Source organism: Canis aureus, chromosome 10 (assembly GCF_053574225.1).
Source record: "Canis aureus isolate CA01 chromosome 10, VMU_Caureus_v.1.0, whole genome shotgun sequence".
NCBI classification, from domain to species: domain Eukaryota; kingdom Metazoa; phylum Chordata; class Mammalia; order Carnivora; family Canidae; genus Canis; species Canis aureus.
The window spans coordinates 23118493-23145596 of record NC_135620.1 but is presented as its reverse complement, the minus strand read 5'-3'; the positions used below and the strand labels follow the sequence as shown (position 1 = coordinate 23145596).

The following is a 27104-nucleotide window of genomic DNA, read 5'->3' as shown; positions in this document are numbered from 1 at the left end:
CAGCCAACGGAAGCTGACATCTGGGAGTAGAGGGTGATTCTTCCCCCATTAGAGACTTCAGGAGAGTCCTTGAAATAGCCCCCTCCCCAGCTCTATCCCTCACCCTTCATGCCTACATAGCTTTTCCAGAAGGATCCACCACCCGAAGCTATTGTCCTGTGCACCTCCCCAGGGAGACCTAGGCCTCCATGCTTCTCTGGAGCCAGGTGGCCAGATGAAGCCTCTGAGAAGGACACATGACCCTCTGCAGCAGCAGGGCTGCCCCCCAGGTGGGAGGAGATGCCTCGAGCTGTCAGAACTCAGAGCCACACCTGTCCTGGCTGCAGGAGCTATAGCCCTGGGGACTTCCCAACATGTGGCCCAGCTTTGTGACCGAAGCTCAGCCAGGGGACTCGTGAAAAAAGCACATTCCCAGGCCTGCCAAAGAACTGCTATGTCAGAATGACTGGTTGTAGAGTCTGGGAATCTGCTGTCCTGTTTCCAACTCCCCTCTCACCCCCCTGTGCTGTACATTCGTGGCTGGAAGCCCTGATAAGAAGAGCTCCTCTCTATGTGTATCCCTTTTTCCAGCACACTCCCACCAAGAGGAGTCCAGTGTCTCCCAGGACCTAGGGAGGCCTAGAGGAGGCAGTGGAAAGACAAGCCCCTGCCAGAAGGGTCTCTATCTCTCAGGCTTCTGTGTCTATTCCTTGAGAATAGGGTATAGCTTCAGAAAATGGTAAGACAGGGGACCCTTGACTGAGAACAGAGGCCCCACACTGTACTGCATGTGAGCCATCTCTCACCCTTGGACTGGTTGTTATCTGTAGCTGTGGACTGAGGGCCCGAGAGGTTATGCGACTGGTCTAAGGCCACATAGCTGGCAAAAGCAAAAGTAGAATTGCGACCCTGGGCTGGCTGACTCCCCAGGTGGTGACCCTGCTGTGATCTTCTGGAGGAGATGCCATGAGCTGGAACATGACTGGACACTCTGAGACCGAGAAGTTGTTTTAGAACTGAAATCTCAGCTTATATTTTCCCAAAACTTTTGGAAGGAGACATCTGACATCTTAGCCTGGCTTTGAGGCCTTGCCCTGAGGTGCCAGCCGAGTTTGTTAAACTACAAAAGGGACTCAGAGGTTCTTCTGATGAGTTGTTAAAGCACGGAGTGGCAGGGAACCATCCACAGGGGGACTGGGGAGCAGCAGGGTGGGGCTCACCCCTTCCCCAGCACCCCTGCGGCCAAGGCTGCTGCCACCTTTACCTCTGCTCCCTAGCCTCCCACTGCCTGGCTCCGCCGGCAGCATGAAGCCAGGACTGATTGCCCCATGACCCACGGTGCAGCCCAGTGTCTCTGCTGTTAATTGACCGTGGGAGCTGTGTTCTGAGTAATCAGCACTGCAGGCCCGATGATGGCTGGCAGGAGACCACCTTCGGGACGTGCCGTGATTAGGGAGCGCGGGTCCCAGAGGAGCCCGGAGCCCTGGCGCTGGGACAGACCCCTTAGCAGGGAGACATGAGTCCGTGTTCCTGTGGGGTGGGAAGCAGGACCTCCCTCTCTCATCCTCAGGCCCCCAGCTACTCTTTGCTCCCTCCCTTCCTGGGGGAGACACCCCCCTTTGGTCAGGCGTAAAGGACACCACTTACTATTCTGCTGACACAGTCAGGGTTTTAAGAATTCCTAGCTGGGAAAGATGGCTTTTTTTGACATCAGGAAACCCTCTCAAGAATGTTGGACTAGTGAGGGCAGATGAGAGCTACAGGGGACATCAACACCAGTCCGGTTCTACCTCCCTTTTGCAGAAGAGCAGGGCGCCAAGGCCAACGAGGTCAGGGTCATACCCGGGGGGCCCTTAGCACTGGAAGGGGGGTCTTGGAGCCCAGCCGAATTGTTCCCGGTTCCCTTCCTCTCATCCCGACTTCAGTCACAGACTTTCCTTCCTCTACGTCAGCTCTGCCCTCCACCAGGCCGTGGCCACGGGCCAGGGAAAGATCGCCACCACACCAGCAGGCTGTGGACGTGCTGGGGAGACAGTCACTGCCTTGTGACCGTGTGTTCCCGTCCATTTCTCCAGGACCATTGCCAGCTCCACAGCCTTGGTGTAAATTAGACTAAAATCACCCTCAGTGGGCAAACATAGCCTTGTGGGCTCTTGGCAAGTAGATGGCATCTCTGTAGGAGGAAAACGATGTCCCTCCATCCAGGCGAATTCAGCCCCCTGTTCGTGTACATCGCTGGGCAAGCAGAGTATGGACTGGATTCCATTCCCCACTGGACATGTACAGCACACAGACTGCGTGGCTACATCCAGCAGCCATGAACTGGACCCTGCGTTTTGAGGGCAGAGTCTGTGTCTGTCTTGCCCTCTGCTGTATCCTCAGGACCTAGATAGTAGGATCACAAAATTATTCAGTGAGTGCGTTCATTAATTAATGCTTCAATGTAAAGTTCAGATTAGTACTTTTTCAGAGAGAAATCCAGAAACACTATTCCAAGAAATTAATCTCCAGCAGAAGAGACTTAGATGTCCCAAGGGTCTGGGGAGGTCCGTTAGGCTTTCAATTTTTCCTTGTAGGAGTCTGCTGATTATCTTCCCAGCGTTTCTGCTGAATGGTCTGAACTCACATTCCAAACTGTGTTCCCTCCTATGTCTTTCTTAATATCTCAGCAGAGGTCCTGCTGTAGACAGTCCTTAAACCTCCGGCCTGGCAGTGGGATGGCATTGCCACCTGGGAAGGCCTTATCTTGAGTGTGCTGGAGTGAAGGTGCCAGGCCTCCTGCTTAAGTATGAGACCGTGTGGGGACAGGCTATCTGAATAGCTTAAGAATTATAGCTTTGGGGACAAACCATGGCTTTTTTGGTGACTTTAATGAGATCTTCATACTAAAAAGATGCACAAACTAAAAATTAAGTAGTAAAGTGCTTTTTTTTTTTTAATTGATAACATCACCCCCCATGAAGACTCTTCATCAAGCACTGACAGTGTCTGGCACATAGCAGATAATAAATGAGAGCATAGAGGTCCTTTATTTTTTTAAGATTTTATTTATTTAGTCATAAGAGACTAAATAGAGAGGCAGAGACACAAGCAGAGGGAGAAGCAGGTTCCCTGCAGGGAGCCTGATGTGGGACCTAATCCCAGGATCCCGGGATCATGCCCTGAGCCAAAGGCAGACACTCAACTGTCGAGCCACCCAGGTGACCCCCAGAGGTCTTTTATATCAGTATTCTCTTGAGGTACATTAATCCACAATCTAAAATTCAGTTTCATATAGGTAGAAACTTTGCTATATAAAAGATCTTTTGTTTTGTTTTTATAGATTTCCTATTAATTGAATCATCTTTTTACCAAAAAGGGAGGACAGGGCTAAATGCTAGTTTTTCCTGGACCCACAGGAGCAGAGACTGCTAGGTACTTTGTGTTCATTCCTGCATGTCTTCACCCCCATTGGCCTCAGGGCAAAGTTTATTCTCCAATTTTCCAGTTGTAGAACTCAAGATTGTTGGACTCCAAAGTGTTCTTTCCCTTTTGTAAGGGCAGCTATAGGAGCACTCCATAGTAAACTGTGCCACCCTGATTGATGGTCATGGTCACTGCCAGTTTCCTTTTGTAGACCAGCCTTCCTCTGGCCTGCTAAGAGCAGGGGTGCCCTTCGGAGGACACTGTCACCTAATCGTTAGTATGTCAGCATCACCAACAGGGAGACAGAGTGGGCCTGTAAGCCAAGGGGAGTTGTAGGGAGCCCAGGTGCCCCTGGATGTTCTAGATAGCAAAACCTGATGGAGATCATGTGTGCCCTGCAGAGAGCAAGAAGACAGACATGCTGCTCATAAACCTCTCGTAAGAGCACACTGATTATGCACCTAAAGGCTGGGGTTGCACAGGCTGACACGTGAGCCCCACCGTGCACACAGCCCAGGGGCTGAAGCCAAGGGCGGTAGTGAAGAGCAGTGTGTTGGCTCTGCTGCTAACCAATGTGCCCGCCAGAGGTCCCTCTGGACCAAGGACCAGTGACTGCTGGGAAAATTCATCAAAAAATGCCATTTCCTTGTCTCTGATGTGTAGGATTAAAAATGTGTCTCTCTCCCCATTTGCAAACTGTCATGTCAGGCTGTTTATCCCTTCAGTCCTCAGCAAACGTCCTGAACTGTCACCCAATGCCAGGAGAGTGTTTGCATCATCCTGACATGATATTCCAGAAGATTTCCTGACATGCCCTCCCCACTGCCCCAGGGTCTCCACTAGAATGCATGTAGTAGAATCCCTTGGCAGTGACTTTGTGATCTGCGAAGTTCAGGGGCGCCACCTGCCCCAGAGCTGCTGCCTGACTCACGTCTGAGTGGCCCCTGAAATCGGGGACAGACGCTCCTGCTGGTGCTGTCAGACAGATGCCCTTTCTCCATGGCGAGCCCTCCTGGCCCCACAAGGCAGCCACGGTCCTCTTATGAGAGGTTTACACCCAGCTGTGTCTGTCTTCCTGCTCTCTGCAGGGCACACATGATCTCCTCACCACCCATCAGGGTAGCCTCATTTTTAGAGGGGAGCAAAGTGGGCTGTGTCTCTAACCCTTTATGTCACACTACCAACCCTCCCTCACCACCATGTGCCACCTGCTTTGCACGTCTACCATCATCTGTCACTGCTCAGTCACCGCAGCCAACTTGAGGTCACACTGTCACTGCCAGCCCAACCCCCTTGCCCAGTTCCACTCTCTCCCTTCCACCACCATTCTTCCCACTTTCACCACCCTTTCCAGCCAACGTCCATTTGGAGACTCTTGTTGGGGTGTGGCCGGGGCTCCATTCCTCGTGTGGTAGCAGAATCGGGCAGCACCCCTGCCTCCAAGGTCCCAGGACATATACCGGGGCCTCACCTCTGCAGGGAGCACGTGTATGGAGTTATCTGGGGTAGCCAAGTAGAGGGCCTGCCCCCAGGAGGGAAGATCTCCATGCTCCAGCTCCCACAGTGCAAACAGATCAGCTGGAGGTACAGCCTGGATGAGGTTAGCACTGGAGTTTCTGCCCATGGAAAGGAATGCAGGCGCATTTCTGCATCGAGGTGAGCAGGGTGGAGTAGGCTCACCGGCAGCGGCAGCACCGGCCGGGCACCAAGCTGCCCGTGCATTCATTCAGTCCAAGAGCAAAGCCAGTGTGCCAGCTCCAACCTGCTGGGCGGCGGATGCTGGAGGGAGGGACAACCTTTCTTTCCTTCTCCGTTTTTCCCTGAGCAGCCACTGTGCAGAGGAGACTTCAAACCCCAAGGGAGGCTGTGGGGATCCAGTGCATCTCCCACCTGCTCCTCGTTCCCCCACCTCCTGCTTCCAGGGCCGGAGCCCCAAGGCCTCCTTCACTAGCACAGGAACCTCCAGCCCTGCAAGCTCAGGTGCGCTTTCTGCGTCGTAACAACTTGAAGCACATAAGGAAAAAAAAAGTTTGGCAAGAGTTTCTTTTAAAGTTAGGCTGAATGACCTAATTGAATACATCGTTTCCAAATTAAACACAGATTGTCTAACGCGGAAGTGGAATTGTTAAATTTCACAAATTTCCACACTTGAGGATTGTTTGAGATTAGTGTAGGATTTTAATCCTACACTTTTTTTTTTTTTTTTTTTTTTTTTAGGATGACACTCTTGACTCCTTTATCTCCCTCACACCCTGGGTAATGTCATCCAGTCCCGTGATGTGGGAACCTCAAATCCCTGACCCCCAGTCCACACCTCTTTCTCAAACTGCAGGCCCACAAAGCCGACAGGCAGCCCCTTGATTTTCTCCCCTGAGGCATTGAAGAGACGTCTCCATCCTGTGTACTTGGAACGCATTCTTTTTTTTTTTTTTAAGATTTATTTATTTATTTATTTATTTATTTATTTATTTATTTATTTATTTATTTATGATAGACAGAGAGGCAGAGACACAGGAGGAGGGAGAAGCAGGCTCCACGCCGGGAGCCCGAGGTGGGACTCGATCCCGAGACTCCAGGATCACGCCTTGGGCCAAAGGCAGGCGCTAAACCGCTGAGCCACCCAGAGATCCCCTTGGAACACATTCTTGATTGTGTGCCCCAACTCAATCCCTCAGCCCCATTTTCCCATCTCTGGGACCAGTAAGCAGTGTTCCCCTGGTTATTCAGACAGATGTCCACGCCGCCGATCTTGACGCCCGTCTTCCGCTCACTGCACCACCCCCATATCTGCAGCTGTGCCTGAGATGGCATATCAACCCCAGGCCCCTGGTGTCTCTTGCTTGGACAAGCCCGCTCTCCCTCTGAGCCAGTCCCCTGACACCTCCTGTGCCACCATCCCTGTCAATCCTCCACCTGCAGCCACAATGCATCTTGGAAACAGAAATCAAGCTGTTTCACCATCCTGCTCAGAACCCTCCAGCAACCTGTCAGTGCACAGTCTGAGCTCCCCACAGGCCCTGTAGGCTCTGTCCCACCTTGCTCCCTTGCTGCTGCTTCAGCGCCTCTTCCCGCTCTTCCTTGAAAACACCAAATCCATGCCGCTTCAGGGACTTCTGTCCTCAGAACCTCTCTGGCGCATTCCCTTACAAGTCTCTGCTGAAAAGCTCCCTCCTCCAAGAGGCCTCCCTGACCACGTTATCCAAAGAGCCCCTCACCCTTCACTCCTCATCCACTTTCTCTCTTCTCTTTTTCTTCACAGCAGCATCACTTCCTGTGTGTCTCCTCCACTCAAATTGAAGCTCCGTTCAGGCAGGGATTTTCTGTGTTTTGGTTACTGCTATCTCTGGTATGTGCCAGAGGGCTTAGTGTGCAATAGTGCTCAGGAGAAATTGGAATGAATGAATTGGAATGAATGAATGAATGAATGAATGAATGAATGAATGAATGAGAAAGAATAATGCTGCGTACCTGGATGTCTCAGTGGTTGAGCCTTTGGCTCAGGTCATGATCCTGGGGTCCTGGGATTGAGTCCTGCATCTGGCTCCCCGCAGGGAGCCCCTCTCTGCCTCTCTCTCTGGACTCTCATGACTAAATAAATTAAAAATACTTTAAAAAAATAAAAGAAGAAAGAATAACATCCACTTTGCTGCTCCTTCTACCCAGCCCTGTGTCCTGTGAGCTGTCATTCAAGATGACCAGATAGCCTCACTTGTGATCCCCCCAAGAATAGCATTTAGGAATCTTCCTTTCTGAAGAGAGTGCTAAGGTGTCAGAAATGGCTCCACCTCTGGGGCCATCTTGCCAGGGTCCCTAGGAGTTGAAGTCATGACCATCTCCTACAGCAGATGAAGAGCTCTGCAAACAGGAAGACGAGACACTGTTCATACACCATAGGCCTGGGTCCTGCCACAGGAAACAGAGAGGTGGCAGGAAAATTGCAGGACTGGCTACAGAATTCGTAGGACCCACTGCAGAATGAAACCATGGCGCCCCAGCCTCCCCTCCTCATGGGCCCACTGACCCACCCCACTGCAGACGGGCCTCCCCCTCGGGTTTGCACCCTCTACACCAGGCTTCCTTGAGATGAGTGAGAGGCCCCCCACTGTTGGTCCCATGGTGCTGTCAGCCTGGGGCAAGGACAGACCCCACCGTGACCCGCCCTGAGATGCCTGGTGGTGTGCATCCAAACAGTACCTCTGCAGTGTGAGCAGCTCTGGGTCCCTGCCTGGTTCCTGTTGATCCTGCTCCTGCTGGTGTGGCAACACTGATTTGCAATCATACAGTCTACCAAGGAACTTGCAGAGGAGCCCTTTCTGTGGGGCCCCACCAGCCTCTTGGTGCCTAGAATGGACCAGAGCCCCTCTATCTAACCTGTATGGGAGGCAAGCCCTGGATTACTAGGTGAGAATCAGATGGAATATAAAGATTTTTTACATTTCCATTTGTGATCATTTAATCTCAAGTGTTGTCCTGGGGGGAAAAAAGTACAATCTGAATATGGATTTTTTTTTTAATTAAAGCATAATTTACATACAGTAAAATCCCTAGAACTTTGTGAATGATTTTTGACAAATGTATACACTGTCACTCAAATCAAGATGTGAAACTTTTCTATCATTCTAGAAAGTGTGACCTCAGGTCCCTTTCCAGCCGACCCTTCCACACACAGAGGCCATCACTGTTCTAGTTCTGACCACTATGGATAGATTGGTGGTCAGAACTTCATGTAAGTGGAACTATACAGAAGGGATCTTTTGGTTCTGGCTTCTTTCACTCCTATGGCATTTCAGAGTTTTGTCCACATCATTGGTAAATCAGGTACTTTTTATGGCTGAGTAATATTTTCATTGGTTGAGTATATCACAGTGTACATAATCATTCCTCTTGATGCACATAAAGTTTGTTTCCATTTGGAGCCTATTAAGAATAAAGCTCATCTGAATGTTTTATATTTATGCCCTTTTGTGTACATAGGCTTTCATTCCTCTTGGAATAAAAGAGGAATAAAATAAATACTGAAGGATGGCAAACAAATATATTAAAAGATGATTACCATCATTAGTCATTGGGAAATGTAGGTTTAAAACACAAGGATATACTATTACACATCTCTTCAAATGGCTAAAACTTAACACTGATCATAGCAAGTGTTGACAAGGACATGGGGGAACCAGAATCCTCATACAGTACTGAATGGAAATGTTTTCTCTTGTGATGATTTTTGTCTTACCTTTACTTTTCTTCTTTCTACTTCTTTTTAGTATTCTTTCTTCTTTCTTGAACTGGAAGCTTTGTTCATTGTCTTTTGGCTTCCATCACTTCTGATGAGAAAGCATCACTGTTACTGTTGTTTTCTTGAAGGTGATGTATCTTTTTTCCTCTGGCTACTTGTTATGTTTTCTTGTTACATTTGGTTTTTAGTAATTTGGTGATGATTTGCCTTTGTGGTTTCCTTTGTATTTATTTTACTTGGAATTCACCTACCTTCTTGGATATTGGATTGATGTCTGTATGTTTTGTAGGTTTTTAACCAGTATCTTTTCAAGTATTCCTTCCACCTCATTCTTTCTCTTCTCTCCTTGTAAAACTCCAGTTATACCTATGTGGGTCCTATCCCACAATTCTCTAATCATCTGTTCAATATTTTTGTCTCTATGTTTCAGTCTAGGCTTTTTCTGTTATTACCATGTCTTAATTTATTCATCCCATTTCCTGCTGTGTCCAGTCAGCTTATCCTTAATAAAGTCTATTTGGTAAATCCTTTATTTCAGGTATTATGTATTTCAGTTTTATTAAAGACATGTTCTTCTTGAGTTTAGCTTAAATACATATTCCTTTTTTCTACCCCATGGCTTTAAAAAAAAAGTATGAATTTTATTTCATCTGGTGTTGCCTGGTTGTTGTAACAAGAGCAACAATCTTCTGTGAACTTCTATATCCTTGACAGAGGTAGAATTCTGTGTATGAAATTTTAGATGTCCTATTTTTCCCCAATATTTCCCATCTCACTGGAAAATTACAGGAATAGTACAAAGAATTCTCATATATTTTTCACCCAAAAAGCCCATTTGCATTTTGCCAACTATCCTAATCATAGTGGTTTTATTTTTTTAAGTAAGAGAATTCAAACCAAATTACACGACATTTATTATCCATCCTCAGCCTGCTTGCTTCAATTCAGAACAATTCTTCTGTCCTTCTTGCTCTTCATATCTTTAACATTTTTAAAGATTATAGACCATTTTAATAATGTCTCTCAATTTGGTTTTGTCCGATGCTTCTTTGTGAGTACATTGAGGTTATGAATTTGAGGCAAGAAGATGTGCTGAATTCTTCCTCTCTATCCCATCAAGTAGGAATTGATGGCAACTTGTCCCGACATCACTGCTAATATTAACCTTGATCACTCGAATGAGGTAATATCTCCCAGCTTTCTCCACTGTAGAGTTGCTCTGTTTTCCTTTGAAAATAGTGAATGTTTTGTAATGAGATATCTTAAACTGCAAATATCCTGTTACTCCCCTTTCACCCACTAATTTTAGAAGTTATTGATTTTTTTTGCCTGAATGAAAATTTTCTAAAATCATTCATTATTTCTTCTACATTTATTAGTTGAAATTCTAAAAGAAATAATTTTCTCTTCCCTGTTTGCTCTTTTCAAAAATCAGTGTAAGTTTGTGAATTTCTCCTTATTCAATAGGATATTCTCTGTTACTATCATTATTTATTTTCAGGCTCAGAGTGTTATAGATTTGGCCAGTGAGAGCTTCTTTGAACTGGCTTCTGTGTCCTTTGATATGCCCCATGATTTTTTTAAGGGCTTCCTTACTTTTCGGCACAAAAAGATATTTGGGCTTCTTCTTATTCTTTCCCTGCCACAAACAAAAGAGCCTTGTTTCCCTTGAGTGGTGAATCACATTTAGAAATGAAAGTCAAATGTGCTCCTTACTCCTGGAATTTTGCTGCTCCCAGAAACTCTCAAAGAAGAGACATAGGAAATGTATGTATGTACATATACATGCTGAAAACCATGATTCGGCACATCAGTACCTACACTGCCAGTCCATCCATAGGATTCATTCTAGCTTCCCCTCTTTCAATTTTTGCAGCTCTCTTCTTCAGTGAGAAACCCAGCTCCCAATATCCTCAGCGTATTTATTTGTTACGAGATCTCCCTATACATAAGCTAACCTTCTTACCCCCACTGGGCTGCTGTCTCCCTCAGTCACCTTCCTTTGTCCCACCTTGCCACCACCCAGCTGCAATACCTACCAGAGCCAAGGAGGCCACATCCCTTTGGTACCCTTCCTTTTGAGGGCCTGACCCCAACTTGGTCACCACTGTAGTGTGGTGCCTTTCTGTGAATGATGATTTTTTTTTTTTTTTTTTAGGATTCTATTTATTTATTCATGACAGACACAGAGGGAGAAGCAGAGACATAGGCAGAGGGAGAAGCAGGCTCCATCCTGGGAGCCCAATGCGGAACTCGATCCCAGGACCCCAGGATCACGAGCTGAGCCAAAGGCAGATGCTCAACCACTGCACCACCCAGGCACCCCTGTGAACTATGAATTTTTGTCACTAAGCTATCATTATAATTTACTTTCCATGGAATAAAAAGTGAGAAGTCATTCTGGCATGTTTAGAGTTGAGATGATAAGTGTGCTTTTTGTCAAGAATGAAAAATAATTTTGTCTTGTTTAACATGACTTGTTTCGAAGGGTATTTTGATTTTTAGTTCTGTGTAATTCTGTCACCATAACTAACATCGAGCCAGTCCTTATTACAGAATGATTCCTGTCCTGGCTTCAGGTAGACAGACGTCCATGAGCGTCAAGCCCTACTTTGCAATGCTACTGCCTCAGGAGGACAGGACTAGTCAAAAACAGGCTTGTAGAGGTCAGGTGGCATCATAGGCCGGAGACCCACACTGGCTGTGCCTTCTTCAAGCAAGGCCTTGCTTACTCAGAAGGTAGTTCAAACTCAGCTCGGTCTTTTCTGTTTCTTTTATCAGAAATGGTCCAAAAGGGGTCAGTGAATGACATTGTATTTGTAAGCAGCCACATCTGTCTATTGCCAAAAACCGTGCTACTGCGAGTCTCCTACTCCAGGTTTCATTGTAGAAGATAGGGTACAAGTTATTCATGATACCTGTTTCCTCTTTATCTCCACGGCACCCCAGTACTAGACTTCTCCTTATTGTTTAAGTTCCTGCTGATGGGAGAGTTTAAATTTGCTTTAAACCTTCAGGTGAACTCAGAAAAATTAAAATAGGCCCCCTGTCAGTGACCCCAGCCTTTCCTAAGTTTCTTCTGCCGCAGAAACTCTTCTCACCCACGCCCCGAAGTTGCAGAGTGGTGGTGCATTGAATATAACATCTCTGTATTTATCTCCAACTGTTTTTTAATTGTTGCATTCTCTTCTAAAAAAAAATCATTATCTGACTTTTGCCTCTGGCAATATGGCAGATAAATATTTGTTAAATCCTTCAAAGCACTGATGGGCTGGTAAGAACATACTTAGAGGCTGAAAAGACAAGTGAAATCAGGAACCCAGAGAGCTGAAACAGCCCTGCAGCTGGCTTTCCCTGGAGGGCTTTGCCCAGTTGGGTCAACTTTAGCTTTCATTTGTACACCTTGTATAATTCAGGATGCCAGGGACAAATCCCAGGGGCCTTCCAAGGGAGACCTATCTGGAAGATTTTCTCCACTCCACATACACGTGAGGGACACCTAAGGATTCCATCAGCAGTAGAAAGACAAATGAGAAAGAAACCTGTCCAAGCAACTGCAAAAGACAGTGTGCAACAAATCTTGGCACGAGTTGAGAGTAGCAAGGCGACAGAGTGGGAGAGAATGCCTGATAATGCATAGTCACGTGCTGATCTGCAGAAGGAATTATAGTGCAGATGCAAAACACCTGAAAAATCTCAAGCATATATTTAATTTAACCTCTAACGATGGAGTCCTTGGGTAACTGGCACAATCAAGATGAGCCCATCTTCGAACCATGCCTCAAGATCTTTCAGAGAAACCTACAGAAAATGTGAGCTTATTTTTTAAAAAAATCTTAAGACCCCATGGGTTAAGGCACCATGTAGGAATCAGCAGAAAGAGCAAAAAGACACACATATAAAATGTGTCTGTCGAATATTTTTAAAAGATTGAAAATGAGATTAAAAATCAAGAGGTTATACAAATGACCAATCACCTCTGTGCACAACTAAATAAAACCTCTAGAAATAAAAATTCAAAGTTAAGCACTCCATGGGAGACTATAAAAGTAGATTAGAAAAGCCAAAGAGGAAATTCAGCAGCCGGAAGATGAATTTGGAAGAATTACACACAGTGCAGCACAGAAAAATGACACATGGGAAATGCGAACGAGGTAGGAAAGGTTGAGACAGAAGGAGAACTTGCCACACAGGTCTAATCAGAATACCCGAGGAGAAGAAAAAGGAGAGAAGCAATGGAGCAGAGATGATATTTAAAGGAAGATGACTGTGAGTTTTCACAAAATGATGAAAGACAAGAATCCTCACTCATAGGAAACCCGATGAATTACAAGCAGAACCAATGCAAAGAAACGTGCATGCTTACTTCACAGGGAAGCTGCAGAAGAACGAAGAAATCCTAAATACCTACATGGGAATAAAAAGACTGTCAGCTGACATCTTGAGAATAGTGGAAGCCCAAGAGCAGGGGAATAAAATGTTTATTGAATTGAGACGAAAAATCAGTAAAAATAAAATTAATTACACAGTGTGAATAGTTCTTTAAAATGGGGATACCATGGATATTTTAGACACACATAACTAAGAAAATGTGAGGCCTAAAATGGAAGAGAGATAAAGAATACATGACTCTTGTCATGTATTCAGGTCATAAAAGGAATGTTTGGTGTTTATGTGTTCCAAGGTTCTTTATATGGAGGGTATTTAATTTTTATTTGAGTAGATGGGAAAAAATGAAAGGTGAAATAAGGAAACAAAAGAGTAAAAGAAGAACATAGAAAAAGGCAGTAAACAACCTAATTAGAGTATCTCGAGTAATGAGATGTGTATACAGTGGACATCCTAAGGGAAAATGAATGAATGCAGGCATATGATGTGCATGAAGCCACTGAGTGTCAGAGCAGAAGAATGAAGTCTCAGATAAATCAATACAGTATGATTGATTCATTTATATAAAATTCAGAAACATGTAGAACAAGCAGCATATTGCGTAGAAATCGAACAACAAGCAAAAGCAAAGCAATAATAAACACAAAATTCAGGCTAATGTTTACCTCTGAGTAGAGATGAGGGGGATGTGGAGAAATTCGAAACTGAGAACACCATTCTTTTTCTTGAAATGGGTCCATGAGTATGTAATTGTTCATCGTATCACAGTCCTCACACTGTCCACAAAGTGCATAAGTATTCTCTCATAGCTCAGATTAATAAGAATAATTTAACCATTTATATTTGAATTTGACTTTTATGTGGTGTGAAACAGGGTTCCAATGTAATTTTATTCCAAGTGGAGACATGGTTACCCCAGCATCATTTGTCAGATGCCTCTCATTTTCCCAGTGCAGTGGTCACTCTGGTCACACATTGAATTTATATATATAATATATATTGGGATGTATTTCTGGTTCCCTTCTCCTATTTTACTGCCTCATCTGCAGTCCTTGATTTGTCTCTTCCTCGGTCAGTATCATTGGTGTGATCACAGCAGTGGCAGTTTGTGGTTTGATGTTCTGATAGTAGAGGTTAGGGCCTTCACTCTTCTTTTTTTTTTTTTTTTTTTTTTCTTGGTTATTTGGGGGCACTTACTCTTCCAAATGAACTTCTTAAGATCATTTCATCCAATTCCAAAAGGATTGCATTAAATCTGTAAATTTATGGTAATGTCTTTCCACCCAAGAATAAGAAATGCCTTTGCATTTGTTCAAATCTTATTTTATGACCTTCAATAAGATTTTATGGCCATTTTGTATTGGTCCTGTGGCTTTCTTGTTAAATTTATTCATAAATATTTTATGGTTTTTACCATTATTATGAGTGAACTCCTTTTCCCGTTTCCATTTCTAATTATTTATTGCTAATGAAGAGAAGAATGATTAATTTTGGCATATTTATCATCTGTTCAACCACCTCATCATAATTCTCTTGTGATTTTAATATAGTCCCTGGAGTCTGTTTCCTAAGTATACAGATACATGGTCAGCAAAAAGATGTAGTTGTCAGTTGCCTTTTCCAAATTCCTACTGATTATTTCATTTTCTTGTCTTATTATACTCCCTTTTTGAATAAAAATGGTGATGACCGGTGTTCCTGTCTGGCTCCTGATTTTAGCTGAAACAGTGGTTGACCATTTAAGGCACCATATTTAAATTTTCCTCTATTCCTTTTTCCATAGAGTTTCTATTTGGAATGACTACATATTTGGAATGACTTTTTATTTCTCCTTTGAGAAGAGAATCCCAAGCAGTCTCCATACCCAGCACGGAGCCTGACACATGGCTCCATCTCACAACCCTGAGATCATGACCAGAGCCAAATATCTAGAGTCTCATGCTTAATTGACTGAGCCACCCCATCAGTTATTTCTATTTTTTCTCTGAACTTTAAGATAGGTCCTGTACTTGATTATGGAAGCCAGTAATTTGAGTCTCAATAGTGACCATTCTGTCCTTAAATTCCTCTGATTTTCTTTTTGGCTCCAAAGTCATAATTCTCTTGAAAACCCCTCTTTGCACTGTACTCAGTTCTCCCAGAGTTCTAATACCAAGTTGTCTCTGTTGAATTGTCATCCTCTTCCTCTGGCTATTCTGGTTCTGATCATTCTTCCCCTCTCTGGAGGCTGAGCCCCCTCCCATAAATGGTTATTTCCCACTGCCTGCTGATTGGAGCTCAAAATCACACACTGAAAGACCTTAAGGCAATAGTGGTCCCATAAATATAGGTGCCTGATATGGGAGTGGCTGAACCTCGGGGTCTTCTTGTAGGAGGAGACAGGTAGTAGGACTCCTGCAGGGAGCTGGAGGAAGCCTCCTAGTCTCTGGTCTCAGTGGTAGACCAGGCAGCCCAGAAAGCCAGCCTCCCGTGAGTCTTTGTGCTCACCTGTCAGAAGCCTTAGCAGCTGGTTGGCTCAGGCAAGCCAGCTGGTGGGAGCTGACAAGAGAAGAAAAGACGTTATCTATTTGATCCTGTTACTAAGCTTTGTTTTTATATTATGGCTGCTAATCCCATTGAGAGAAAAGGACAGATCTTTGAAAAGAGAAATTGACACCCCTCCAATTAGGTAATACTAAATTCTTCTGTGCTAATATTAGATATTTTAATTGAGTTCCATTTAAAAAATAAAGAGCAGAATAATCAAGGAGATGAGCATGTTATTCTATTTGTGAGACACCTCTGTGAGAAGTGGTCTGCAAGGTAAAGTATTGACCTGGGGGCAGCTCTTATACAGCCAGTAAAGGGCCCTAGGAGAATGTGGCAAACCCTCCGTGCTCATAAGTCTGGAGTATAAATGTTGGGAAGCACCACGGTGCCTCACGCTGAGTGTCTCCACAATAATCTGTGAAATAATTGAAAGCAGCCCGTGGTGTCATGGCCTTGAATCATTAGTTGGTGGAGAAGCAGGAAAGAACCCACGTAATGAGGTATCAGCAAGAGAGTGGAGACCCATCGAGAGCGGCAACATCTGGCCCCCTCAGCTGGAAGATGCAGGGAGCCCCGAGGAGCCAGAGAAAGTGACAGGAGGGCTTGGTACCGGGAGGAAAAAATGAGGGTCTGGTGACAGAGAATAAGACAGATGCAAGCTGAAGAGGCTTTAGGCAAAGAACGGGAACTTAGGGATGGGAATATATTTGGAGGAAGTGCTCTAAAACAAAACCATTTTGCAAAAGAAACTCTCCCAAGGGCAAGAATCCTATTGTGTTTCACATTTTCATGCAGCTTCTCTTTTTTAGAAGGTCTCTGAAATAACCCTTCAAAAGCCAGTTGAGATAGCTTGATAGGGCGAACAGAGGCAAAAAGGAAGAGATCCTTGTAGTTTTATTTTTATTTTTTTTAAAGCTTTTTTTTTTTTTTTTTTTTTTAATTTATGATAGTTAGAGAGAGGCAGAGACACAGGCAGAGAGAGGGAGAAGCAGGCTCCATGCACCGGGAGCCCGATGTGGGATTCGATCCCGGGTCTCCGGGATCACGCCCTAGGCCAAAGGCAGGCGCCAAACCGCTGCGCCACCCAGGGATCCCCTTGTAGTTTTAGTATAGCAAAGACATGCAAGTCAGAACTTGGGTTTTTATAGATCTAAATTGGGATCCCTGGGTGGCGCAGCGGTTTGGCGCCTGCCTTTGGCCCAGGGCGCGATCCTGGAGACCCGGGATCGAATCCCACGTCAGGCTCCCAGTGCATGGAGCCTGCTTCTCCCTCTGCCTGTGTCTCTGCCTCTCTCTCTCTCTCTCTCTCTGTGACTATCATAAATAAATAAAATTAAAAAAAAATTTATAGATCTAAATTCACAGGTGTGAGGTTGTTTTTCACATCTCACCAGATCTCTATAGAAGCCCCTCATGCTCCTGTGAAGGAAACTGAGGCTCACTCAGGAAGGAGACTTGCTGTGATAGAAGCCGGGTCTCAGACTCTCACCCTGTACTTTCCACATTGTCCACTCAAAGTGTCACCATGTCTGCTTCTTTAAAACCAGATTTCTGATGACTCAGATGTCTAGCTAATGATTTTGGGTGTCGGCAGTATCTTGATCCAGTCATTCCCTCTGGCATTTCCTGCAGCAGCTCTGTGTCAAGCCCAGTTCTATACTCTGAACATAAGAAATAGAACCTGGCCCTCACCCTGAAACCCGAGAGACACCCCCATCTCCATCTCCAGCCCCAAAGCGTAAGTGACCTTGAATTCCGATGCTTAGCGCCCTGCCCCCAGTACCTGTTGTTCCTTTGTGACCTGCTATTCTTGTGCTGTGAGAAGTGCTGAGTGCTGGCCAATAGCCTGGGAGCCCGTCTTAGATGGAATATGCCTATGGGAAGCCTCAGGGAGAATGTTATCGAAATGGTGAGTGAGGCCTGTCTACTGTTATCAGACAAAATAGAGAGCGAGGTGGCATGATAGCATAAAGGGCTCCCGGAAGGAAGGGAGACACCAGGATTTGATCGTGGTAAGTGGGTCTGACCCCTCCACAGGCAGAAGGGCCCAGGCCTCGTCCTATCTTTGAAACTGGGCTCCAGCCTCGCCTTGCAGGTCAGAGGCCCTGGGGTGTGCAGCTGGAACCTGCAGAATTTGAGCTACAGATCAGTTCTGAGCCCTGGGAATGTGGGATTTCAGAGGCTGGGCAAAGTTTACATGGGCTGAGCAAACCCCAAGTACAAGGAAAATTCCAAAAGGAAGCATACCCTTGAGATATTTTGAAGTCTGCTATTTTGAGTCTACCTTTTAAACCCAGTCAGTACAAGGTATTTATTTGGGGCAAAGATGCTCACTTCCTCGTGAAGGTGGGCCACCTGAAGATGGTCACCAGCCCGCTCTCGTGTCCACTTGCGTCAGTAAAGGCACATGGCTTCATGGCTCTCAGTTCTGTCAAACCTATTACTTACTGAATTGAGCACCTACTATGCGCCGACCTCTACAAATTATGTCACTTAGTCCTCAAAACAATCCTGTAAGCAACCAACTGTTGTTACCTACGTTTTTAAATTAGAGGGAGAAGAGGGTAGGGGACTTGGCAGGGGTCACATAAGTAACAAGGGTCAGACTGCAGTGTTGGGTCAGGGCTGATGTTTGATTGGCCCCTTCATCTGGTAATGCACACTTACCCCAGCTCGGTCTTGCTGTGCTCCAGCACAGCAAAGCTCAGCTCAGTGGCCAGGGGCTTTGTGTCCTCTCTTCTGGGGTCTCTCAGCGAGGTTGGAAGTTCTAAGGACAGATGTCCAGTGTAGGGGGAAAGGTGAAGCTCCATGGCAGCCTTTTCAAATGACATCTGTCACTGTAGGCACTCGGTGATATTGGGGACCATACCCAAAACTTGTGAATAAGGCAAAGGGCAGGTGACACATCCTCCCCAGTCATGCTGGCGGAGTGTTTAACAGGCCTGCTCAGGGTCATTTATGATCTGGGCCAGAGGATGCATCACTGTGTATCTCACTATGTGCTGCTATCTGAAGGCCCTTACTCTGCAGTTACCCACTAACTTGTAGATTTCTTTCCAGTAAAGATACAAACCGTTTCCTCCTGGTGGAAAAAATAGCCCCAAGGTTGTGTCTTCTTGCCTTTGGATGTCGTTCACCAGCTGTGTGCCTCACCTGACCTGCTCAGTCCACTTTCTGTCTGCAATGCCTGGGCACCCCTGAACCAGCTTCTTTCTCACTCCCGCATTAATGCAGGTCCCTCATTAACACATTAAATAAATCTTCACATCAGGCTCACTTTATATTCTCATGAGAGGCATGCTTTTAAGTTTTTGGAAAGTACACTTTAGCATTGTGTTCATCTGTGGCTGGAAATGGGCACCTCCAGAAGCCCTGCCAGACACATGGGAGAGTATGCAACAACTGACAGTCTGTTGGATGCAGACCCTTTGGCCGGAACTGAGAGCCTGCTGGAAGTTGAAAGTCTTCCTTCCCTTCCCTCATCCCAGGCATTTCTGACTTTGATGAAATTGTTTATTTTCAGTTTTTAATTAAACTTTTTATTTAAATTCAATTTAATTGACATATAATGTATTATTAGTTTCACAGGTAGAATTCAGTGATTCATCAAATAACACCCAGTGCTCATTACATCCGCAAGCCCTCCTTAATGCCCGTCGCCTAGTTATCACATCCCCCCACCAACCTCTCCTCCGGCAACCCTCTTTGTTTCCCAGAGTTAAGAGTCTCTTATGGTTTGCCTCTCTCTGTTTTTATCTTATTTATTTTTCCCTCCCTTCCCCTATGCTCTTCTATTTTGTTTCCTAAATTCCACATATGAGTGAGATCATATGGTGTTTGTCTTTCTCTAGCTGACTTATTTCACTTAGCATAATACCCTCTAGTTCCATCCACATCCTTGCAAATGGCAAGATTTCATTCTTCTTGATGGCTAAATAATATTCCACTATATACCTGTATCTACATCTATCACGTCTACTTTATCCATTCATTTGTCGATGGACATTTGGGCTCTTTCCAAATGGTTTGTATTTAAAGCCAGTTTACTGGACCTCAGTTTACAATCTGTGAGCAACATATATAACAAGTTACATTAGCTTCCAGCAATGGGTAACCAGATATTTCTGTTAAGCGTGGAGACCTAGAAAATTTGGCACATCTTTCAGAGCTCGTCAAAATCTTTCTTTTAAGAAGCACGCAATTGCTTCAGCTTAGGGTCTGCTCTGGGGTCACTGAGAGGAAATCACATCTGCCCAGCAGTCACCTAAACAATTTCTTGGGGTGGGAAAAACCAGAGAAGTGGGGACAGGAAGGCACTAAAACTGAGAGGCATCCCATTAGAGAGAAGGGGCCACTGGCTAGAGTGCCATGCATGATAAAGAGTGGGTTTGGGTCTGTGATGCTCAGAGACCCAAGCGGGGCTTCCTTGTATAGCACTGTAGACCTCCACCCCATAGAGAAAGTGCTAAATGGGCCTCTGAGCTGCATGCTCTTGGTGTGTGAGCAGCAGAGATCCTGTATGGCAGGCGTGCTGATGTTTGGAGGTATCCTGATATTGGAGAAGCTCAAACTGTGGATGTGTGGACTCTCCTGGCATGAGTTCCTTGAGGCAGGAACATATTCCTAGCTGAGCAGATTGTCCCAGGTCTGAAGGATTTGGGTAAGACTGATTGAAATCTAGGCTCTGCTACCTACAACCTACTTGTTATCTGAGCACAGGCAAGTCACATCTTGACTCATATTTCCTAATCTGTAGAATGGGCATGTATATATGCCACAGATACACTCAGTGTGAGGCCTGTTGTGAGGATTAGAGAATTAGATGAGTTCCTATGTTCAAAGTGTTAGGCATGGCACCCCTGAATAAATAGTAGTTACTTTTACATTGCCTTCTCTGGCTGGTTACTAAAATATTCATCTCCCTAAGGGTAACCATAGATTCTCTTCCCATTGAGTGTGAATGAGACTTTCCAGGGCAGAGGTGGACCTGGCCCAGCCCCAGTGCCCAGGACACCCAGAAGGTATATCGGTTCCCACCAAGGTGGCTCCTGGTGAATGACCAGGAAGGCTGCTCTCTTCCCCATCAGCAGCCCGGGAAGTTGCCAAGAGCCTTCTGGCCTATGGGAGTGTTTGAGGATGAGCCCCGTTCAGCCAGGAAGGGAGCCAGGGTGCTGAACATCAGGGCTATTAGACCTCTTTTCAATACTTAGTACTCAGAGGCTGACAAAGACTTCCAGAGAACCAGAGTCACGCCACTTTCCCAAGGGTACAGTTGGGCAAAGTGGCAATTTTGCATCTACAGTCCCGGCTGCCTGCAGACTAGGTCTGCCTGGCAAGCTTTGTCTCAGAGCAGGGCTTTGTGAGCCAAACTTCTTCCCGTGTCAGCCCCATGCTCTGCAAACTGAGCTCAAGCCCCCAGGCTGCTGCCCATCCCCTGCCCCATGGCTCTGCCCCATGTCTTTCAGGTCTCAGGACAAATCTCACCTCCTCAACAAGGCTTCTCTGAGTCCAATAGCATTGGCCCCTTGTGGCAACCTGTGTCTCCTTGCTAGCATTTACTATATACATAGTATATACCCATATTTTTATATACCCATTATATACCCATAGTATTACCCATATTTGTTTTTTGTTTGCCGGTTCACTGTCTTGTTTGTCTCCCTGCACTGCAGTGTTCTGCCCTGAGGACAGTATCCTAGTCTGCCTTGTGTCCCCAGCCCCTTGAATAGGCACCTGGGAGGTGCTCCAGGACTGTTCATTGGCTGTACAGATGGATGGAGAGCTGGTGCACGGGCTCCTGCAGCGCCCCCCCTGTTACCACCTGTGTAGGGCCCAGGAACTGCACTGGCTAGGGAGTTGGGTCTCTGCTGGCTCCTGCACAGACTCAAGTTCTGCAGCTCCATATGAGGTGTTTGCACAGTCTCTGTAATGAGGGAGTCAAAGTTCATGCAACACTGTCTCCCGACCACCTTGCCTATGTCCAGGAGGACACGTTTTACAGAGAGGGTGGGGGTGGGGAGTCCAGGGACCATGAACTACAGCTCCTGGATGGCACACCCCACATATCTGAACACCTCTGTATGTACCACAGGCTCCCAAAGGCAAGTCAGGTCCTTAAAAACCTGACCATAACCTGGGCTATGTGTTGTAGTTCCCCAGTGGGTGGGTATTTTTGCTTAGAAAATAAAACATTGAATCCATCTGTAAAGGGCTGTATCTGCTGACGGGTGGGCACTTAGTTCCTATAAGGGACCTGCCAGAGACCACTGCTGTGCCAGGCTGGGGCTCACAGCAGGCAGCAGTGAGGCTGTCAGTGCAGGGAGGCTGGGTTTTGGTGCTGTCCACACCTTCTCTGGCCATGTCCCACTCTTCTTGGCCTGCTTGGGGCCCTGCAGAGTGGGCGGTTGCCTTAGAGCTAAGCTTCACCTCAGTGTGGCTTTATGGAGAGGTGGGATAAGGTAGTAAGGATTTCAGCCCTAGCCTTTGCTGGACGAGAACTAGAGCCCTCTAGAGATAACATAATGAGAAGCAGACTCTCCTTGGTCGTCAAGCCAGGGACAGGTTCTCAGAAGCACTGTATTGGGCAAACCTGCCTGCAGCAGTTAGCATCCCAAAGTAGAAAACTAGCGTGTTTCCCCTCACATGCCGCTCGGCACCATCCCCAAGAGGGAAGTGCTCACTGATGTACTTTGTACCAGGGAACCAGTTATGGAGACTTGAGTCCGTTCGGAAACAAAATCACTGAATCTTCAGTGCTGCATGTTATGGTCAGTGATGAGAAACAGGCCCCCTGCAACAGAGGAATGAATGAAGAAGGACCACCTCCTCCGTCTGATCCCTCAGTGCGATGCCACGGGCTCAGCTCCCACTGTCGCTAAGCTTCGCCACTTCACCTTCACTAGAAGGTGATGGCAGCCCAGGTCTGTGAGTTCAAATCAAGAATCCCAATCTGAGTCACAGAGGGGACCTCTTGCACCAACTGGTACAAATGGACTTTTTCTCTGGTGCTGTAACTTTCATGTAACAATTCCCATTTCTGACTGTGTTCAGTAAATTTAATTAGTGTCAAAAGGCACTTATTTGGTAAGATGATCGGTTTCTAACCTGGGTAAATGACTTTCTTTATGACTATAAATTAAGCATATTATATCTTTTTCATGCATCATGGTCATCTTCATAAATACTGTAGGCAGTTGCTGACGGTCTCACTTGGTTACCTTTCCCATTACTGTTTTATCATCGTCCTGCTAGGACTGGGGAATTCATTCTGTTTTAATAACAAGGAGGAAGTGGTGACAAGGGCCCTGTTTAGCAAGGAACCCACTGCTTGGTCCGTGTCTCTGTGCCCGGGGACGGGGTTCTGGCTCACTCCTGTGCAGAGTGCTCTCAGCTCATCCCTGCCCTGCTGGCCACAGGCTGAGAAAAGCAGATGCACGGCTGTTGGGCTACTTTTGTCTTAATTCCAAGTAATTAGGAATCAATTATTTGCCAACAGCCCATTTCTATGTCAGAGAGAACCTGAGTGTTCTTGACAACTCCTGTGAGCACAGATTGGCCCAAGTGTTTTCTTAGCACTGACTGCTCAGAGCACAGCCTGTATATGAGGGGGCCTCCATAAGATCTGTGAGTTACTCAGACACGGGTATTGGAGGCACGGTTGTCCAGTGGTGGTCTTCAGAGGCACTCACTGAAATGGGGACCTGCTGTTATTTGAGGGGAGAAGGGGTTAGATGGAGGGGGTAATGCCCTCACCCTCCACTCTGCTCGCAAAGCTGCGAGCTGGCTTTGCTTGAACTGCCCAGGCTGGTCCACTGGAGTCCACTCTCCCACTCCAGATTCCAGTCTCCTTTACCTCACAAGGCCCACCTCCATGGATCTTTGTCTCCCTTTTGTGTCTCTATCCTTCCAGCTTCCCTCCTGCCCCCACGCCCAGAGGAAGCAAGAGGAGATGTACCCCTCAAAAGGTCCCCCTATGGGGACACGGGGCTCCCACTACCTTCCCTGTCTCAGCCTCTTAACTGACGTTTGAGCAGTGGCACCAAATCAGAGTTGAAGAGGTCAGCTTTTAAAACGACTGTGTTTCCTAAAGCCTGAGTGTCCAGGGCTATGTGAGGCCCATACCTCTAGGGCCTCTCTCATCCAGACAGTGGGGCAGACATTCTCAGGAAGGGAATCAGAGGAGGGGTGCTGAGACTTGAGCTGCCAGTGAGCACTTGGAGCTGAGTTAGCTGGAAAATGAGCACAGTCTGGGCAGCGTAGCCGGGGCATATACCCTGAAACAGGAACTGAGGCCAGAGACTCAGAAACTTTGGCTCTGCTTCTTCAAACTGCAGCGATGAGTGGGTGCCCTTGCCATCATACAAGAAGTTTATTAAAACAGTGATATAACGGCAATGCTTTGTGTTCTGGCCGTCTTGGGAAAGAAACAAAGGCTGGTATTTTTAGAGCTGTATTAGTTTCTTCCAGTAGCCGCCAGCACTTTCCAGGGTAACCCATTTTGCAGCTACCCAGGAGAGTCATGCTAATCAAACACACTCTGTGGCACAGCAGCTATCAACACCGTGGGTGGAGGGGCTCCAGCCCACAGCCTCCCACTGCCAAGAGCCCTCCGCTCCCCTCCGCCTGTCAACCTTGACAGGAAGATGTGCGCTGGAGCTGATGAATGCCGCCAAACCTCCGCTGTGACATGTGAGCATCAGCCAAGTGGATAAAGGAGATTCACATGCCTGCTTAGGATCTGCACTTTTACACTGCTCAGACATATTTTGACCTTCTAGTTTATTATGATTCAAGAAAAAGTCAATATTTCTTAGCTTGCCAAGGCTGGAAGAATTTAAATGAATTATTGAATCAAGCAGTTAATCTATCGATAACTGATTTTTTTCCTTTCAAATCTAGAATGATGAAAAGCAGGCTTAACCAAAAACAAGAAAAAGAAGGTTGTTTTTTCCCCCCTCAGACATTTTAATCCCATTGAGATCAGACCTGGGGCTGAAGGTTCAGTGTTGACCACCCAGGTCATTCCATCTCACTGAGTATTTTGAAGAAGATAAAATTAAAACTCAAAAGCAAAGACTCTTGTGGCCATAAAACCTGAATTCATGTTTTAATTAATTTGTATTTTGATAACCCTTTCTAATTCTCAACTTGTGTTTGCTGCTATTAATGTTGCGTGGTTATCATCTCGTTTTCTGGACTCCTCTGGTAGAGTGAAATGTTGTTTTGGGGTGCTTGTTTGGCCTTTTGTGTACCTGGGCCCTTCTAGCAATAAGACGTTCTCTCGCCTACCCGGCCTGCTAGGGTGTATGAGCTCTGGGCACCACTGCTTCACACAATTGTGCACATGTGTTGGGTGCGGGGGTACCCAGAAACGTGGCAGCAGCCATTCCCAGGGTCTCAGCCTTCCTACCATGGCTGTAGCTTCCTGCTTTGTGCTAGAAAGGGCTGGGCAGTAGATAGAGAAAGGCTATTGGTCCCACCATGGGTGGTGTGTATCCTGGAGAACCACATTTTCCCCAGAGAAAAAGGTCAAGCTCAAGCCTCCCTGCTGTGGTTGCCCCCATCCTGAGCACTTAGAGTACTACTTTCTCCTTTCATACCCCACACTGACTCCCTAGACTCTGCAATGGCTCCCTATGGCCAAACGTATCTGAACAAACTTCCTCAGCTTGGTGTTCTCTGTCTCCTGGAATCACACTTGGTATCCTTACCCTCCCCACCCCACCCCTGTACAAAACCCCTCCTCCCATCAGGTCTGTCCCTCCAGTGCGGTTATGGGAGCCATGGCTCAAGCCTCTGCCTTTGGCAAGCCATCCTTCTCTCATTCAGCAGGGTCCTTTGGCACTTTTCTACCTCCATGTGGTCACCCGTTTATGCTTCCCTCCCAGGATGGACAGGGGTTGTGCCTGAGATATTTGGTGTGAGCCAGCCATAAAACCTGAACCCTGTACAGCAGGGTGCTGCTTTTGGCACCCCTGGCCACCTCCTGTCATTAGGACAGAGACTCTTTTGGGTACCCTAAGCCCCCAAGGCCTTGGCTGTGTCAGCAAATGGAACCACAAAGGAAGCCTTCAACCCCTACCACTGAATGCTTATAGCTCACCCTCTGTGTTTGTGTGTTTGGCAGGACTTTCTGGCCATGATGGGCTGCCAGCCTCCTGTGGGAAGAAGTTCTGCAGCCGTGGAAGCAGGTGCATGCTCAGCAGAGAGACCGGGGAGCCCGAATGCCGGTGCCTGGAGGCATGCAGGCCCAGCTACATGCCCGTGTGTGGCTCTGATGGGAGATTTTATGAGAACCACTGCGAGCTCCACCGTGCAGCTTGCCTGCTGGAGAAGAAGATCCTCATTGTCCACAGCAAGGACTGTTTCCTTAAAGGTAGGAGGATGTCTCCTTGCCTCAATGCTTTTGGGTTTGGGGATGGATCTTCTGATGCCCTTTTGAGAAACGGCCTGGGAGCTGAGTCTACAGGTTGAATGTGTAAAGACAGTAGAGGAAGAGGAAGGCTTGGAGCCTTCGCCAAATGGTAACAGCAGCATTTCAATGATTTATTGTGTGTCCACCTTCAGAGACCCCCCTGCCTTTAGAGGAGGGCCCCTTGGAGGGCAAAATCAAGGCAGATCTTTGGGGTAGGACAAGGAGGGGAAGTGAAGGGTTGGGACGGAACCCACCAAGTACCTGCAGCAGTGATGGAAAGGAGCATCAGAGACACTTGGACCTGGGCTTCCAGAGTGGAGGGCTCCACCCTCATGTACGGGCTGTGGCAATGAGGGTACAAGAGGGATGAGTCCAGGAGCAGGCAAGACTCTGGTAGGTCGAATTTTTCCGGTGATGGGAATAGTTTTGGACACATTTGTGGCCATCCTATGATGTTCACAACGAGGTGCTTCAGAAATCAAGAGGCACATTGTGGAAATGAGGCCAGGAAAAAAGCCCCTGGTCTAAAAGCCCTGCCCAGCCCCCTGCCTGCAGATCTCCCCACCCCCATGAGCGCTAAAACACTTGACCAGTTGCTCCAGCTTTATTGGCCGTGTTGAATTTTATAGACTGATGTTCCGTTCTCTGGTTTCCAATATCCCCCAAATTATATTTTTCTAAAGGTTTTTCTTTCTGCCTCAGAGTGTGCCCAGCCTCCCTCACCATCGGTTATTCAAACAGCATTTCTCATTTCATGCAAGGGAAAAACAACCACCATGAAAACCGCCTCAGTGAGGGATGATGTGGAGGGAGCTGGGGAGGCCGGGGGGCCGCCGGTGAGAGCAGGTTGGGGTTCCGTTCTGCTTCATGCCGATTGAACATATCCACCAAATCCTTCTGATCCATTGAGGCTTTGTACAGATTTTGCAAATGCCCACCCTGCGATGGCAGTCCCTATAGGCTCCTGGTGGGAACTTGGGCTGCAGCCTGGCACTGTGACGTCCTGGCTGTGTGACTTGGGGCACATCACTCCACTTCTCTGGACCCTTCCTTTGCTGTGAAATGGGGCTCTTGGCAGTACCACCTGCTCTGTGGAGGAAAGTAAATGAGAGGCTACACAGAAACTCCTCAGCACATGCAGGGCACATCACAAGT

At 46.7% G+C, this 27104-nt stretch overlaps 1 protein-coding gene across 5 annotated transcripts in view; it reads left to right on the top strand.

Annotated features, from left to right (window-relative positions):
• The window catches only part of FSTL4 (follistatin like 4), a 398609-nt gene that overhangs the window by 168084 nt on the left and 203421 nt on the right, over positions 1-27104 (top strand). For all 5 annotated transcript variants that reach the window (XM_077911667.1, XM_077911666.1, XM_077911664.1 and 2 more), the window contains one exon: positions 25662-25910. In XM_077911667.1, coding sequence (XP_077767793.1) covers positions 25662-25910 — 249 coding nt within the window. The remainder of the gene's footprint in view (positions 1-25661; positions 25911-27104) is intronic.